Raw genomic sequence first — 15,811 nt, 5'->3', positions numbered from 1 at the left:
AAAAAAAAAAAAAAAAAGAACAAAGGCCCCATCATAGTACAGGAGAGAATGGAAAAATACATTTGAATAAGAAGATAGTGGAAGATTGGATTAGATGTCCAAATGTTATGTGAAGTTTTATTCCTGTTGCCCATAGCTAGAGTTGAACAGTGGATGAAGAAACTGTGTTGTAAAGTGGCATATGCCTCTTGGCATAGCTACTGAAAAAGAGTGTCTATTGTACATATGAGTCTCTGTTCTAAATTTGAACAAGATGTGATCTTGATTTGATGGAAAAGATATTCAATGTTGCTTGATTTCCAACCAGTTCAAATAACTAGTTACCAATTCTATGTTGTTAACAAACATTATACTCTAAATACCAGTAAGATAATCTCCTTACTCTTTTTTAAAGCTATGTCCTTAAAAAATTCATTTTAACAGAAGTCTAGTATGTCTATGTATGCATATGTGTACATGTGTATAAGATATATGACCTACCAGTGATGGCTTTATTATTCTCAAGAATGGTACATTATCAAGTATATGTTATCTAAATATATGTTCACATATTTCCAAATTGTCTTTATTTCCATAATAGTGTAGCATTTCTTTAAAAAGTTTAATTAAGCAGCAGGTCTGTGTAATATCTTTCATATACATTGATAAAAATTAGAACTTGTTAGAAAAAATTTAAAAGAAACAGAATAGAACTTTAAATCTAATTAATTACCGTCTTCGAAATGAAGACCAGAAATGATGCTAGTGTTATTTCCAAAAAGGGGATTTGTTTCTTAAAAGCTGTCATCTAGTAGCAGAGAGATGTTTTATCTAATGTACTGCTAGGAGGTACAGAATACTAAAGAAAAATATTAAATTATAGTAATTATCTATGTTCACTACTCTGTTTTCTAATGATCTCTTAAACCAAAAGATGGCTATCAATTATAGCTTTGGTGCATCAGTTAGCAAGAAAAGTTAGATACAATAATATTTAAATTATTTAAAGCTCCTTCCAACAGGAGCTATGTAATACAAAATGTTTTTATAATCCTTAAGAACAAAAACGTGGATATTATATTTGTTCAAAAGCAGTATTATATTTAAGTTTTAAGTAAGGACAAGATTATTTTAAAGATGTTATGACAGAAAATTATCAGTATGTATTTTTTAGTATTACCTCCATCTATAGGAATTTAGTTTTAGTCAAAAACTGTTGTCATCGTTAGGAACCTAAACCATTTCCATAGAATTCATCCTGTCAAGACTGTATTAGATATTTAATGTGAACATAGATAGTATAGCACATTAATAAAAAGTGCTCTTCTAGAATAAACAAGATAAACACCTAAAATATTAGTCAAGCAACAACATGTGTTGAGTGCCTACTGTGTGCCTGGTACTATCTCAGCAGCTAGGAATGCTGGGAAAGTCACAACCTCTGACTTTCTAGAGTTTACAAGAATCTACTTTTATACTAATCACAAACTGCTTCTCCTGCTTGGATATACTGAGGATGTCCAGTATTTGTTACATGAATCATGAATTGTTATCAGATAATATTTTGTACCATACTTTAAGCATTCATAAAATGCTTAACTTTATATCAGATTGATGATTATGAAACAAACTGGTTTTAGCTTTTTTCCATAAGGATGATCACAATAGTAAAAAAAAAAAAAAATCTCAGGTTTAGCATTGGTTGACTGCCTGATTTATGACTCACTTACCTATTTAAAAAGCTAACCTAGTAGCGTATATATGCCGGACTAGGGCAACCATCTGTGTTGGTCTCTTCACTCTTTTTTCAGGCAGTCACAGCACACACTGAATTGACTGTCATATCAGTGCCCCACTTGTGGTTTGACATAGATGTAGTTGTTGCTATCAGAAAACTCACAATATGAAAGAGATGTTTTTCTATTCCAGTTTAATTACTCTAGCTTCCAATTCACAGGTCAGAGAAGCAGGCCAGATGTGTTTTCTCTCTCATAATACATTGATACTCAAGACCAGAAAGCTAGTTATGTCTAAATTTGTATTAAAGTGTGTGACACAATGCCCTTAAGTACAAGTATTAACCTATCCTTGAAGGGGGAAGTCCTGGCATGTAACTTAATATCCTAGTAGCTGTTATAATGCAAGGATTGGCCTTGGTGTGGACATGGAACTGCTTTGTGTGTCACGGAGGCCAAATCATACCTGTTCATCACAACAGCATTAAATAATAGGATTTATCATTTAACCTTACATGCATATCACCAAAATCTTCTCAAGATAAGTTCAGCTGACTTTAACATATTTGTTTCTCTTTCATTGTCATTATTATATTGTAATAGATAGCTCTATTAATTCCACAAAGAAAAAATGTCATGTTTGTGAAATCTTTTTAGGCAGGTATAGAAAGTATGTGTGGTTTTATCATGTCAAGTACATTGTGAAGAATGCAGACATCTCAGAAATATGAGTCTTTTTCTAATCATTTTGACTATTGTGATGAATTGGTCACAAAGATAATGAATATTTGTAAGCAGACTATGTGATAGAGACCATAAAAGAGATAAGCAAAGGCTACCTAGTGTAGGTTAGAGTTGAATTATCATTGCTTTATTAATGTATTTTATAATATTATTCATTGTTATTCTTTCAAACTTGTGGCTTTGAACACAGAAATTATCTTGGAGACTTTAAATAGGTCCCTAACTAGATAACAGAATTGAAAAGATGTGAGGGACAGATGCTTTCATCTGAAACAGACTTTGACACAAATTCTGAAACTAATTTGGAAGTGATAAAAATTAATTTGCGCACTTTAATTGGAAGCAGCCTATTGCATGAAAGAGAGCAGAGCAGAGCGGGCAATTTGCGCTAAAAGCTGATTGAATTTTTTGTCAGGTAGGTATCTTGGACTTGGCCGCTTATCCTCTTGAGCCTCTCTTTGCAATATATTACAACCCATCTCTGACTGGTGTTCTTTAAAAGGATCAATGCTATTCCTGTGGAATCCCTAGAGTCCAAAATTTCATTGATCTTGGGACTTGACATTTCTCATTACGTGCTATAGCTTCCAACAAGATAGTCACAAGAGAGGCAAGTTAACATCGTTGTCTCTTCAGCAGACACTCAGAATACATTGGGACTTCATCTCAAAGCCAATCTGCTTTTAAAGTATGTAGTTTTAATGTTTATACCACATATAAGGTGCTTTATAGAAAGTTTCATATACATACATACAAACATTTTTAAATCATAGCCATGTGAAACTTTGAAAGAGGATTTACCGTTCATCTTTTCTAATCAAATCTACAAATATTCATTGGGTAATTTGTATAACACATTGTTGCTACGCCTTTCTATTCCACTTTTTAAAAATAAGTCTTTTAGCTCGTGTACAGGCATTATGCAGACTGTGAAAGGAGAAGCCAATTGCAAAGGAGACTCCAGCTGTGCACACACACCTTCTCTGGGCTCCCATTGTGTATGCCTCAGCTCTCGACGCTGACCCTCCTGCCAGCCACAACCTGTCACCAAACATCTGCCAAATCACATCCCTCTCTTTGTTTGCATCCAGGCTTCTTTTAAAAAGACTGTCCTGGTGCCCAGCACCACAACTGCCACTAACCAGTGCTATTATAAGAAATGAAAGCATGGGCGATGAACAGCCCAGAGAGATTTGTAGAGTGTATTTAGATTTAGATACATTAAACAAGTTTGTATCACTTCTCGGAGCAGAGAATCTTAGCTAGGATTTAGCATATGTTAAACCATCTTTTTAAGATCAGAGGAAGCATAGCTCCATATGTAATAGTTCTCACCATGCAGGGCTTTTTGAGGACCAAATGGTAATGGATGTTTTGGAACATCCATAGCACAGAGCCCATTCTGCAGTAGACCACTCAGCCACCCCATCCCTCATTCTAACACAAGGAGACTTTCCAGGGTTCCAGACTGAGAAGGGAGCTCCTTGCCACTCGGCCTCTGCTTTTCCTTTCCCTTTATGGGACTAAGACTTCAAGAAAGGTCTTTGGCCTAGATTGGAAGCAATATATACAGAGTGACTAATGTGTTCTGATCAGAGAACTTCAAGTTCTAGACCAGGGGGTGTCCGGGCTTTACACAGAGCCCAGCTTCCTGAGGAAGAGGTGGTGGATGATACTATTAGTTGTTTTTAGAAGGTGAGCGTAGGGGAGTAATGTACTGTGACCTAGGTCTGGGCTCAGGACTTCAAGAGAAGAGCTTGTCCTGCAGTGGCAGGGCTCAGAGGAAAATGTAGTCACTGTTATCTCTGAAGAGGAAAAAGAAGTTAGAGTGAATGAATAAATACTTTCACCATATCTATCTTCCATTCTTCACTGAATACTCTGAGTACATAAGGAAATGAAGCCACATCATGGGTGAATTTGACATTTTCCAACCCACAGAATGTTTTTACTTGCATTATCTTGGGATCTTAGGAAATGCAGGTCCAAGCATATTTGGTAATTGGAACAGACCTCCACAGCACCCGCCTGTGGCTGAGGAGTTGGGGTTTTGAGAAGGGACTCCTGACCGATACTGTTCTTCTCAGCTATTCCAGCAAATTTCTAACCTAATATGTTGAAATAAATCTTGAAATCATAGTAGCAATGAAACCACCATACCCTTTGACTAAATCCCTTATTCTTGGATTTTAACTTTAAAAACTCATCATATTTTATCTAAGTATAAACATGAATGAAAATACCTTCTGCCATGATTCTGCAGTGACTTCCCCAGGGTCAGAAATAAAATTTGAATGTCATATACCAGGAGGTTTATCCTCTTGCTGTGGAGCGGAGGTCTTAGAAATCCACTGGCTCTGTTTAGTTCTAAATCAGAAGGATCACAGCTTCCCCTGCATATCAGTGTCCCACAAATTAGGTTTAAAATAAGAACCATGAGTTCTTTACTTTGCCCATTTCTCTAAAAGCCAGAGACCATCTCACTGAAAAACCTCTCCTGTCTATGTGAATAAGCAGCATCTAATACTAGTATATTTATCATCCGTTTTGAGAATATTGAAATGACCTTTGATAAAAGGAGGATGGAATTTGTTTATTTTAAGCCTTTTAATATTGGGAGTTTCCAAATGCATGTCTGTGAGGAATCTAAAAATTGGACGTGTTTGTTCTTCATCAGTTCTAGTCATTCCAGCACATGGCGAGTGCTTCTGTGGAGGCAGTGGTGGGGCTGAGGGCGATGACGGGGCACTCAGAGGGGCGCTCCACCTGCACCTCCCTCTGCACTGGGCCCTTTAACCCTGGGCTACATCCATCAACTGTGATGTGACAGTGACAGAATATTCCCCGGATTTTGAAGGATTGTTGGGGTGTGTGACATCTGTCCCTAGCAACAAAATGAAATATAGGAAATAAGCTTTCCCGCCGCTGCAGGTTTCCCAACTCAGAAAGCCTGGAATGGCGTTTTATTTGCCTTTCACTTAAAGAAGGAAACAGTGCTTTCAGGGGCCCTAAACAATATCCCCTAATAGTTAAGTTCCACAGTTTATTCAGATGATCTGGGGAAATTGTAATGAAAAAAAATAAAACATTTTAAACCTCTAAATCAGACACGAGCCTTTGAAAAACTCATTTCCTAGCAGAAAATGTGTAACATGCATAAGGAATAGTTTTATACTTTTTTCCTCAATTCCCTGCAATAGGATCAGATTGCTTTTTATTTTTTCCACAGCACATTAGGGAAAGGTCTCAAAACTATTTATTTTATATAAATGAATTAAGTGTATAATTTCAGGGTTTTCCAGTATGCTCGTCTCTCCAAGTTAAAATTATCATTTAGAAAAAGTAAAGCTGATATTACACATAAAATCTTACCAATACCTTTTTAAAGATTTAATTTTTATGGATACATAATAGTTGTACATATTGATGGGATGTGTTGATACAATGATACAATGTGTAATGATCAAATCAGGGTAACTGGGATATCCAACACCTCAAACATTTATCACTTCTTTGCATTAGGAACATTCCAAATCTTCTCTTCTAGTTATTTTGAAATGTACAATAAATTATTAGCCGTAGTCACTCTATTTTGCTACCAAACACTAGATCTTATTCCTTCTATCTAACTGTATCTATTTAGTTGTATTGTTCTACCCATTAACCAACCCCTCCCCACCACCCTTGCCAGCCTCAGGTAACCACCATTCTGTTTATTTCCTCTGTGAGATCAATTTCTTCACCTCCCACATATGAGTAAAAAGATGGGACAGTTGTCTTTCATGCGCCTGGCTAATTTCACCTAACCTCATGTCCTTCAATTCCATCTATGTTGTTACAAATGACAGGATTTCTTTTTTATAGCAGAGTAATATTCCATTATGTAAATATACCTCATTTTCTTTATCTTTTCATTATTTGTTGGACACTTAGGTTGATTCTACATCTGAACTATTGTGAATAGTGCTGCAGTCAACACAGGGGTGCAGATATCTCTCTGATATGCTGATTTCCTTTCTTTTGAGAACTCTTATCAGTGCTTAAAGCTTATTTTACCAGGGAACCCAGGGCATCTTTGAAACAATTTTTGTTTCTTTTTCACCTTTTTCCTGCAGTGTGAAACGTAATTTAACAAATTATATAAATATGTTTCAGACAAATCCAGGACTGCTGACGTTGTAAACGGACACTCAACCAATAGTCAAAACACATTATAGCAACATCCATGTGTTTAGAAGAAGATGGCAAGCTAGCAGGAACTGCTGTCCCGCTTCTCCCACACTCCATCTAATAGATACCTCAGAAACAAAATTGGAGCTGATGGGTTTGAGAAAACGCACATAAATCCCTGGGGAGACAGAAGATAGGCGGGTCTTAAGAGAAGATAGGCAGGTCTTAAAGAAGGGGCTCTTGGCCGACCAGAGTGGAAGGTGTGGGGCGCCTTACTGGGTAAGGCCTTATGATTATGCACTTTCCTCATGAACTCCCTGTGGCTTCCCTCTTGCCACTGTGGGCAGAGAACTGGATCAGCAGTCCAGCTGGCCAGCACCCAGAGGTCCCATAAGTGCCAAAGAAGGGGCTGTCCAAGGGAAGGCGCATCTGCCAGCCCTGGAACATTTAACTTCCCCCAGCCCCAGTGAGGGCCAATAGTTCAACCTAGGAGGCAGCTCTGGGAAAGAGGGGCACCAAGACCAAAGTACGGGGTGGTTCTCTGAGAGACAGGATGGGGGTCGGGGTTGGTTACCCCACCAAAAATAGGAAATCACAGAGAAAAACAGGCAAGCATGCAAGGAACACGAGTGCTAGAAAAGAAGGATCGCAAATGGAACAACCTATGTGGGTGATGCAGAATAAGCTCATTTCCTTCCAGTAAAAGAAGAGAAAAATGTAGAACTTTTTACAAAAGGCATAAGATTCTCTAAGTCCTTCAGTTTATGAAAGCAGTTAGCAGTGAAAATGCTTTTGGGATATGATTCAGCTGGACTTTGTAGCTAGGTTCGCACTAATAAAGCGAAGTGGTTTCAGTTCTAGCCCTTAGCTGTTGGGCAAGTTGAATCACCCTGCAAAGCCTTGGGTTTCTAGGCGATAGACTAGGCATCGTAAGGGTTCCTACAACATAGAGCCTTACCATAAATACGTGAGGTAACACAGATAAATGCCTTAGCAGGCATTGTACCTGTTTCATAATACTAATGGAAGAAAAATAGCCATTACCACTCCCGTTATGTTCTAAGCATGTCACATATGTTAACTTGTCATCTAAACAGCACGTATAATAGGTTCGCTAGTTATGTGCATCTCACAGAAGAGGAGAGCAGAGAGGTTAAGTAAGTGGCTTATGGTCACACAGCTTAATAATACTGCCCATAATAAACATGGGTATTTATTGAACGTTGCGTTGCTGGTGTAGCTCTCCCCCCCTGCCATTGGTCTGTAGTGCCTCACTGCTGCTGTTTTCTTGCAGGTGACTATCCTGCACCAAGAGCCGTCCTCACAGGCCATGACCATGAGGTTGTCTGTGTTTCTGTCTGTGCAGAACTTGGGCTTGTTATCAGCGGTGCTAAAGGTCAGAAGTCATTTCTTTCATTTTCAGTGTTTAGGAACTTGACTGTTTTCTCACACTAAGCATGATTGCCAGTTTATTTCTTCCAGGAAGCTTCCCATAGACAAATGGTAGCCGAAGTTATTTGTAGATGTTTACTTTTATGATTAATATTTACTAGCACTAATATAAAATATGTATAAAATTTTATATAGTATTTTGTGGTCAACAGCATTCTAACCAGAACACTGATAAATTAAATTACAGTGTATTCATATGATGCAGCCATTATAAAGGACATTTAAAAGACAAGGGGAAAGTATCCCTGATGTAGTGGGGGAGGTGAGGGGTCAGGTCACTCATCATACATGGCCTTGGACCCCCTTCCTCTGCAAGTCCCTTTCTTTATAAGGCCAGGGGCTGTGTAGAGGTTAGTGGAAAGGAAACAAAGATCACTTGGTTCTTTGGAGGTTTTGTTTTGTTTTTGAGGCATACTTTCGCTCTTGTCACCCATGCTGGGGTGCAATGGTGCAATCCAGGCTCCCTGCAACTTCCGCCTCCTGGGTTCAAGTGATTCTCCTGCTTCGCCCTCCCAAGTAGCTGGGATTACAGGCATGCACCACCGGGCCTGGCTAATTTTGTGTATTTTCAGTAGAGATGGAGTTTCACCATATTGGCCAGGCTGGTCTTGAACTCCTGACCTCAGGTGATCCACCCACCTTAGCCTCCCAAATTGCTGGGATCACAGGCGTGAGCCACCACACCCAGCCTCTTTGGGGTTTTTGTAGAAGACATTTCATTTCAGGAAGTCAGGAAACGTACGTCCTAGTTCTGGCTCAAATAGCAATTCTCTGTAGGAAGACTCCCAGGCAGAAAGGAGCCCTGGCTGCTGCCGGAGTATCACCGTGGTGCACAACCTGGAGGAGTGAGAAGGCTGAAGGGATGGGAGGGGCCTGGGACACAAGCATTTGTAATTTTGTTTGTTTTTAATGAGTACAGTTGGAAACCATTGAAGTTTTTTAATGGAGGTGATGAGATCGATCGGTTTGGTTGTGAGAGCTCATTTCGGCTGTTCTATGGAGAATGGATAGAGTCTGAAGGCTGGCACCATGTTTTTAAAATTTTGGTATCTAAGAATAAATAACCCATAAATAGACACTAAGGATATTTTCAGCCTTTTAATTTTAAAAAGTAATAATATGTGTAATATCATTTTACCCTGTGAAGTTTAAAAAAAGGACAATAAGTGACACAGTGTGCACCAAGAAAGAGACATTTCCTACAGGGGCTGCGTGACGTTGGAGATGATTGCTGGTGTTTTCCTAATTCTCTATAGGGCAAGTCTATTACTTTAGTAATCAGGACAAAATTTAATAATGTCACTTGCTTTGTAAAATATGTGTCTATTCAGATCAATTAAAAATAAGCATGTAATTCATACACTGTTCTGTGGAGATCTTTTTGCGACAAGGGAATAGATAGATAATACCAAGCTATAGTGAGCAATTTTTATGAACTGATCAGTGAATTTTTTACCTTATCAACACTATTTTGTAAGGGTGAAGAAACCCAGAAACAATCAGAGCCAAATGTCACTCTTTATCCTTCTTTCACACTCTTGCCTCACTATTCATTTATGTAACAGACAAAGTATGTTTCTGTAGGTTGAAATAATAAGTTTTCTCAATTTTGCTTTTACATTTTATGCACAGATGACAGAAAAAGGTAAAATGTACTTGACAGTAATGTATTTATGTGGTACAATGCGTAAAATTTTGAGGCTACTTGAGAAAATGAGCAGCTGTTCTAATAATTCTATTAAACTTTCAAGAAAAGTTTATAAAAGCATATTAAGAGAAAATGTCTGGCACACAAAATCTTTTATTCTCACATAATCTGTGAACTATACCATTTTGTTATGAATATTACCTGACAAAGGAAAGACCAAGTATTTACCTGAAGAAGTGTGCAGCGCAGGAGTGTGACATGCGACAGGTACTCTGGTTTTGCTCTGTTTAAATATAACATCAGCACTTGGCCTGGCCAGCCTACCTCTTTCATCACATCTGAGTGCACACTCAGCGAGGTTTTTGGGTTGGTGGGAGCTACTATGTCATTTGTCATCCCCAACTGACCCTGGCATTGATGTCCCCACTTTGCAGAGGGCCCTTGCCTTGTCCACACCATCACTGGAGATTTGCTGAGAGCCCTTGAAGGACCAGAAAACTGCTTATTCCCACGCTTGATTTCTGTCTCCAGCGAAGGCCATTGTATCATATACTATGAACGAGGGCGATTCAGCAATTTCAGCATTAATGGGAAACTTTTGGCTCAAATGGAGATCAATGATTCAACACGGGTAAATCTGCATACTTCGTGCTAAGTAGGACTGAAGCCAGGAGATTAAAGATTGATTGTTTTACATTAAATAATTCATAATAGAATTTCTGTGCTATCCAGATAAATGTCTTCTAGATTAAAAGTATATAATTTCATGTGGACTGATACTTTAAACAAATTCAAAATGCATTTAATTGCAAGTAATTAACTCAGTGAATTAGACTTCAGAAATGATAGCTGTTGTTTGATTAAAGCTTAGACCCTTAAGAGGGTTTTTAAAGCTCCTTTTATAATTGTTTCAGCGCTGCACCCTCACAACATTAAAAGTGAGTTTATTTTCAAAGATTTCTATCTTTAGAACCCTAAACAAAAATTATATATACCCATTTACCCTTCATTCACAAATAAATTATAATTGCTGGGTTGTCATTATTAAACACTGTTTTGAAATATGCTTCTTCCATTTGTTCTAAAATTCTCTACAATATTAATATTCAGGATTTAACTAAACTTGTTACTTAATGCTCAAGTTCTTCCTGGATTAAATTGGTAATATTCTCTTGGGAATTTAATCTTGATTTTAATAAGATCTTTTGTATATGTAAGAACTTCTATGAATTCCACATTGGGAATTCCGTGGATTGAACTTGAAAAAAGTTGGACAAATAACTAACAGTAGTCAATAATGACAAGGGAACTGTACTGAGTACTTTTCAGTAGTGACAGTTGGCTATTTAGGAAAAATTGAGAGAGGTGGTTGTTGTGTTTATTTTGTTTTGTTTTGTTTTACCTTTTCTGAAGGCCATTCTCCTGAGCAGTGATGGCCAGAACCTGGTCACCGGAGGGGACAATGGGGTAGTAGAGGTCTGGCAGGCCTGTGACTTCAAGCAACTGTACATTTACCCTGGATGTGATGCTGGCATTAGAGCAATGGACTTGTCCCATGACCAGAGGTGAGCTGCGTCAAGGACAAGTGTCATCACTGAGAACTGTCATTGAAGGCTGTCTTCATTCTACCAAGGGTGAATTGTGCTGTGAGTGCAATTCCAGCATCCAGATGAAAGGAAAACTGGCAAAGAAAAGGGGAAAATGAGGGGAAGAGTAAGGATTCTAGTGAGAGGGAAACAGAGGAAGAGAATAAGAAGGAAAAAAAGAAATGGATCTGATGAAGAACAGGTGCCTCCAGACATGTTTTAAGGGCCCAAGACATAGAACTTACTCCCACCAAGTTCCCTGTTCTCAGATCCTTGCCTAGTCTCAGACAGGCCACCCTGGCTTATATGATGTGAGGGAAACACGTATTTTTCAGCAGAGGTGGGATTCAGTGTGAGACCTACTTCTAGCTAATGAGTTTCCAGCAAAGTGCAGTGTGGGGTGGGCTGTAGCTGCCTCCCTTTCAACAGCATGTGGCATTCATACATTACCCAGAATGGTCTTTTACCCCCATGTTCTTATTTACCTGTTTCTCATTTACATTATTTTGTTTTATTGTATTTCCCTAAAAACCTTTAATCCTTTAATCCAACTCTTTCTTGGAAAGAGTTGATATGAACGTTAATCAATTAATGATTCTCCATTCTTCAATTTGCAATCAGATTTTATTATTTCCTAAAATTTACCTTTGGGTTTCTTATAAAGTGAAAGTAATATTAGAAATATAAAGTCTAAAGTTACTAAGCCTTTAAAATAAACTACAACCCTATAATCTGAAGATGGCATGTGATTTCTAATTTTTGCTATTTAACAGAAATAAGAAAAGCTTGTTGACTGACGTTTTTCCCAACTACTTGTAATATTCCTCATAACAGTATTGGTTTTAAAATATTTTAAATATTAAGACATATAATAAAGTTAACAAAGCATCTTCGTGATATAATAAAATGGTACTGAAGTCATCAGGAAAAACACTGTAATCTAATTTAGTCTGGGAAAGGATGTTTGGTCTGCAGCCCAGGCTGTTTCTAAAGAAGGTTTAAGATTATTGGAGTGTTCCAAAGTGCGGCAGCCTGTACTTACAAGTAAATGGGAATGGTTTATTGTGTTATTATTTGTATATATGTGTGCTTCCAGAGTGTTTGAAATGATTTTTGTTTGTAAGTAGTTTCAGTATTTCCCCGATACTCTTACTCTTTCATGTATTCATTTGGCTGCCATCACCATAGGTTGAGTGCAATGCAAAGTACTAAGGATCCACAGTAAGAAATTGACCCCAGAGAGCTCAGATCCTCATAATCATTGAATATGAGGGCACCAGGAACAGACTAACAGAAGAAGGAAGGGATGAACTCTTCTTGAGGGCTGGGGAGGGCAGGAAAGACCTCAGAAGATGCTTATCTATTCACTAGGCATGAACAACGAGGGTGGAGGGAAGAGCATATTCAAAGTCGCAGTAGTATTAGGGGGTCTCCAAATGGAGGGGGGAAAGATACTAAGTTTCCATTTCTATTTTAATCTCATCCTTGGTTTTGATTATTTTGTCATTTTATAATGAATAGCGCATGCATATCAATTACAAACTGGTAAACATACATTGGGGATATTACTCAAAAGGTATTTATTGGATAAGGTGTCGAATCAAAAGTGAAGCAACACTTTATGTAGACAGAAATCCTGAAACCTGAGTTCAGTCAGTGGCAGTGGGACTGGGGAGGAACATCCCCGAAAAAGAAGCCTCAGAGCTCAACAGCTGATCAGTTAGGAGGGAGAGGGAGAGGAGACCAGGTGACTTAACCAGTAAAAGACCAGCAAGGTCAGAAGGTACCAGGGATTCACGGTGGACGTGTTGAATCTGAGGGTTTTGTGACACAGCCTGGCAGTGACCCCACTTGACAATGCGAAATCAGCATCTGGGGCTTCAGCAAGAGACGCCATTGCCTTTATGTCCAGGGAGAGTGTGGACCAAGAGGGCAAGGGGTGGAGTGATTCAAGGGGGCAAAGCAGAGAAAGGTCAAAGAGATAGGAAGAAATGCCAGATATCCTCAGAGAAGCCAATAGATGCCCAAAACAAGGCAGCGGACAGGCACGTGTGTGACTGCTGAGAGAAATGGGGCAGCCAGCAGAGGCTGGAAATGTGGTTCCGTGGCCCCCTCATGCTCTGCAGCAGGACTGGCTGGCCAGGCATCTGCAGGCGAACTGTGCTCCTCTCAGCAGAGCCAAGAAGAAATTTCAGTCCTACTTCCATAAATACAAAAATAAGACTTGGCAAACTTTGAGATCATGATACTGTCTAGTGTAAAATGCCAAACTTTGAGATCACAATACTGTCTAGTATAAAATAGCAACCACAGAAATGATTTTATATCACTCTTAACTGCTGTTTCTGCTTTTCCAGGACTCTGATCACTGGCATGGCTTCTGGTAGCATTGTAGCTTTTAATATAGATTTTAATCGGTGGCATTATGAGCATCAGAACAGATACTGAAGATAAAGAAAGACCCAAAAGCCAAGTTAAAGCTGAGAGCACAAGTGCTGCATGGAAAGGCAATATCTCTGGTGGGAAAAACTCGTCTGCATCGACCTCCGTTTGTGCATTCCATCACACCCAGCAATAGCTGTACATTGTAGTCAGCAACATTTTACTTTGTGTGTTTTTTCACGACTGAACACCAGCTGCTATCAAGCAAGCTTATATCATGTAAATTATATGAATTAGGAGACGTTTTGGTAATTATTTCATATATTGTTGTTTATTGAGAAAAGGTTGTAGGATGTGTCACAAGAGACTTTTGACAATTCTGAGGAACCTTGTGTCCAGTTGTTACAAAGTTTAAGCTTTGAACCTAACCTGCATCCCATTTCCAGCCTCTTTTCAAGCTGAGAAAAAAAAAAAAAAAAAACACACGTTTGATACTTTGTACATCAGATGCATCTTATTTAAAAGGAATACTTTTGTAAAAGTAAAACCTTGTATAAAGAACAAAATGTTTCTTAATTTTATTGTGGAGTTACAACTTGCATGTTCCTTACTCCTGATGGCTTGATGGAACAGGTGCATTCACACTATGAAACAGAAAGATCTGTCCAAGGACACAGCTTGTATGAAAGGGTTGAATTTGGGCTCCATCAGTAATTTTTGACATTTTCACCAAAATATAGTTTGCACTTTTTAATCTAAATTCATCCCTTCTGAGTGAAATTTGCTCATAAAGCATTTGGATACTAAGCCATTATTTGCCATTTTGGGTACTTTATACAAAGAAAATTCAGCCCTACCCTGCATAATTTGAAGACACAGCAGAAAGGGGGCTTAGGGATGAGGTCCTGGTTTTTCTTGTATAAATAGGAGTTATGAGCGTTAGTTCCGTAGTAATAACTTCCCAGCACCTGCACATCTCTTCCAGAGTCATCCCACTGGCTTGGTGTGTATACATCAGGGGAAGATAATCTGATGCTAACTTTTTTTTTTCTCTTTGGTTCTTGAATAGCTTAGTTTCTTTAATAACAAGTCAGACTTTATTACAACAATAAACTGAAGTTATTCTTTTAGGTTCTCGTGAAATTCTCACCGAAAGCCACATTCTTAGCCTAAGGCACTTCATCTTTTATGATATATAATGATGGCTATCAAATTATTTTCCATACATTGTACTGATCAAGTTATACACCCAGGGGTATATACACTTTCTTCATGTTTCTTCTTTGTATATTTGGTGACTGTATCGTCATAGATGTACATATTGTGTCGGTAGGGCTATGAGGCATGTTACAGGAATGTAATTTTCTCAGAATTTACACTCACTTGCAGTCATTTATTTAAAAAGATAAAACAAGATAATGGGTTCTTTGTATTGGCACTTTGCACCAGAAACATATCATTATTTATTGATGTGATTACTTATTTGTTATCCACCTTGTACTAGTAAGTTTTAGCACTGAATTCCTTCTTCATTGTTGTTTGTATTTATGAAATTCTGAAATTATGGGGAATCAGCATAGTGATTAAGTTATTCATCACCAGGCTGTAAAGCAATATCTTGAGTTTGTAGCTTAGAATCGGGAGGACACTGAACATCTGGAAGACAAGTCCATTTCATCTTGAGATCATGGTGAAATATTTTGGATATATAAATTCCTTAAGCTATTGTAACCATGTTTTATTGCAAAGATGTAAAATATGCCAGATGTGTGTGAGTTGGAAATCAAAAAAAGAAAAATAAAATATGCAAAGAATTCATGGATTGTTTCGGATTTCATCGGACACGTCACTAGCATGCTTTCATTGTGTTGTCACACAGGCTTCAGAAGTCATCATCATCTGATATAGAGCCTACAGCAGCTAAAAACATGAAATCGAGTCCTAATGAGGTTCTGCAATTTGCCGAAACCCGAGCTGCTCTGCCGGGCCATCTGGCAGGGATTTGGGGCAACAGTGACCGTGGGGAAACAGCCCTCAATGTCCATTCCACATAATCCACTTTGGGGATTGTCTTTATTTTATTTAAAAGGAACTAAGTAGTGAAGGTTATAATA

The 15,811-nt window shown here is 38.2% G+C and overlaps 1 protein-coding gene across 1 annotated transcript; it reads left to right on the top strand.

Moving 5' to 3' along the window:
* Positions 1 to 7,243: 7,243 nt before the first annotated feature.
* LOC105553683 (neurobeachin-like) lies at positions 7,244 to 15,515 on the top strand. Its single transcript, XM_011999819.1, has 5 exons — positions 7,244 to 7,295; positions 7,924 to 8,025; positions 10,164 to 10,360; positions 11,143 to 11,294; positions 13,673 to 15,515. Exons 1-5 carry the CDS (start codon positions 7,244 to 7,246, stop codon positions 13,761 to 13,763), a joined length of 594 nt encoding a protein of 197 aa, XP_011855209.1. The 3' UTR covers positions 13,764 to 15,515.
* The last annotated feature ends 296 nt before the right edge of the window (positions 15,516 to 15,811 follow it).

This window comes from Mandrillus leucophaeus, unplaced genomic scaffold (assembly GCF_000951045.1).
Source record: "Mandrillus leucophaeus isolate KB7577 unplaced genomic scaffold, Mleu.le_1.0 Scaffold6019, whole genome shotgun sequence".
Taxonomy (NCBI): domain Eukaryota; kingdom Metazoa; phylum Chordata; class Mammalia; order Primates; family Cercopithecidae; genus Mandrillus; species Mandrillus leucophaeus.
The sequence above is the reverse complement of the archived record's forward strand: the minus strand, read 5'-3'. Positions and strand labels throughout refer to the sequence as shown.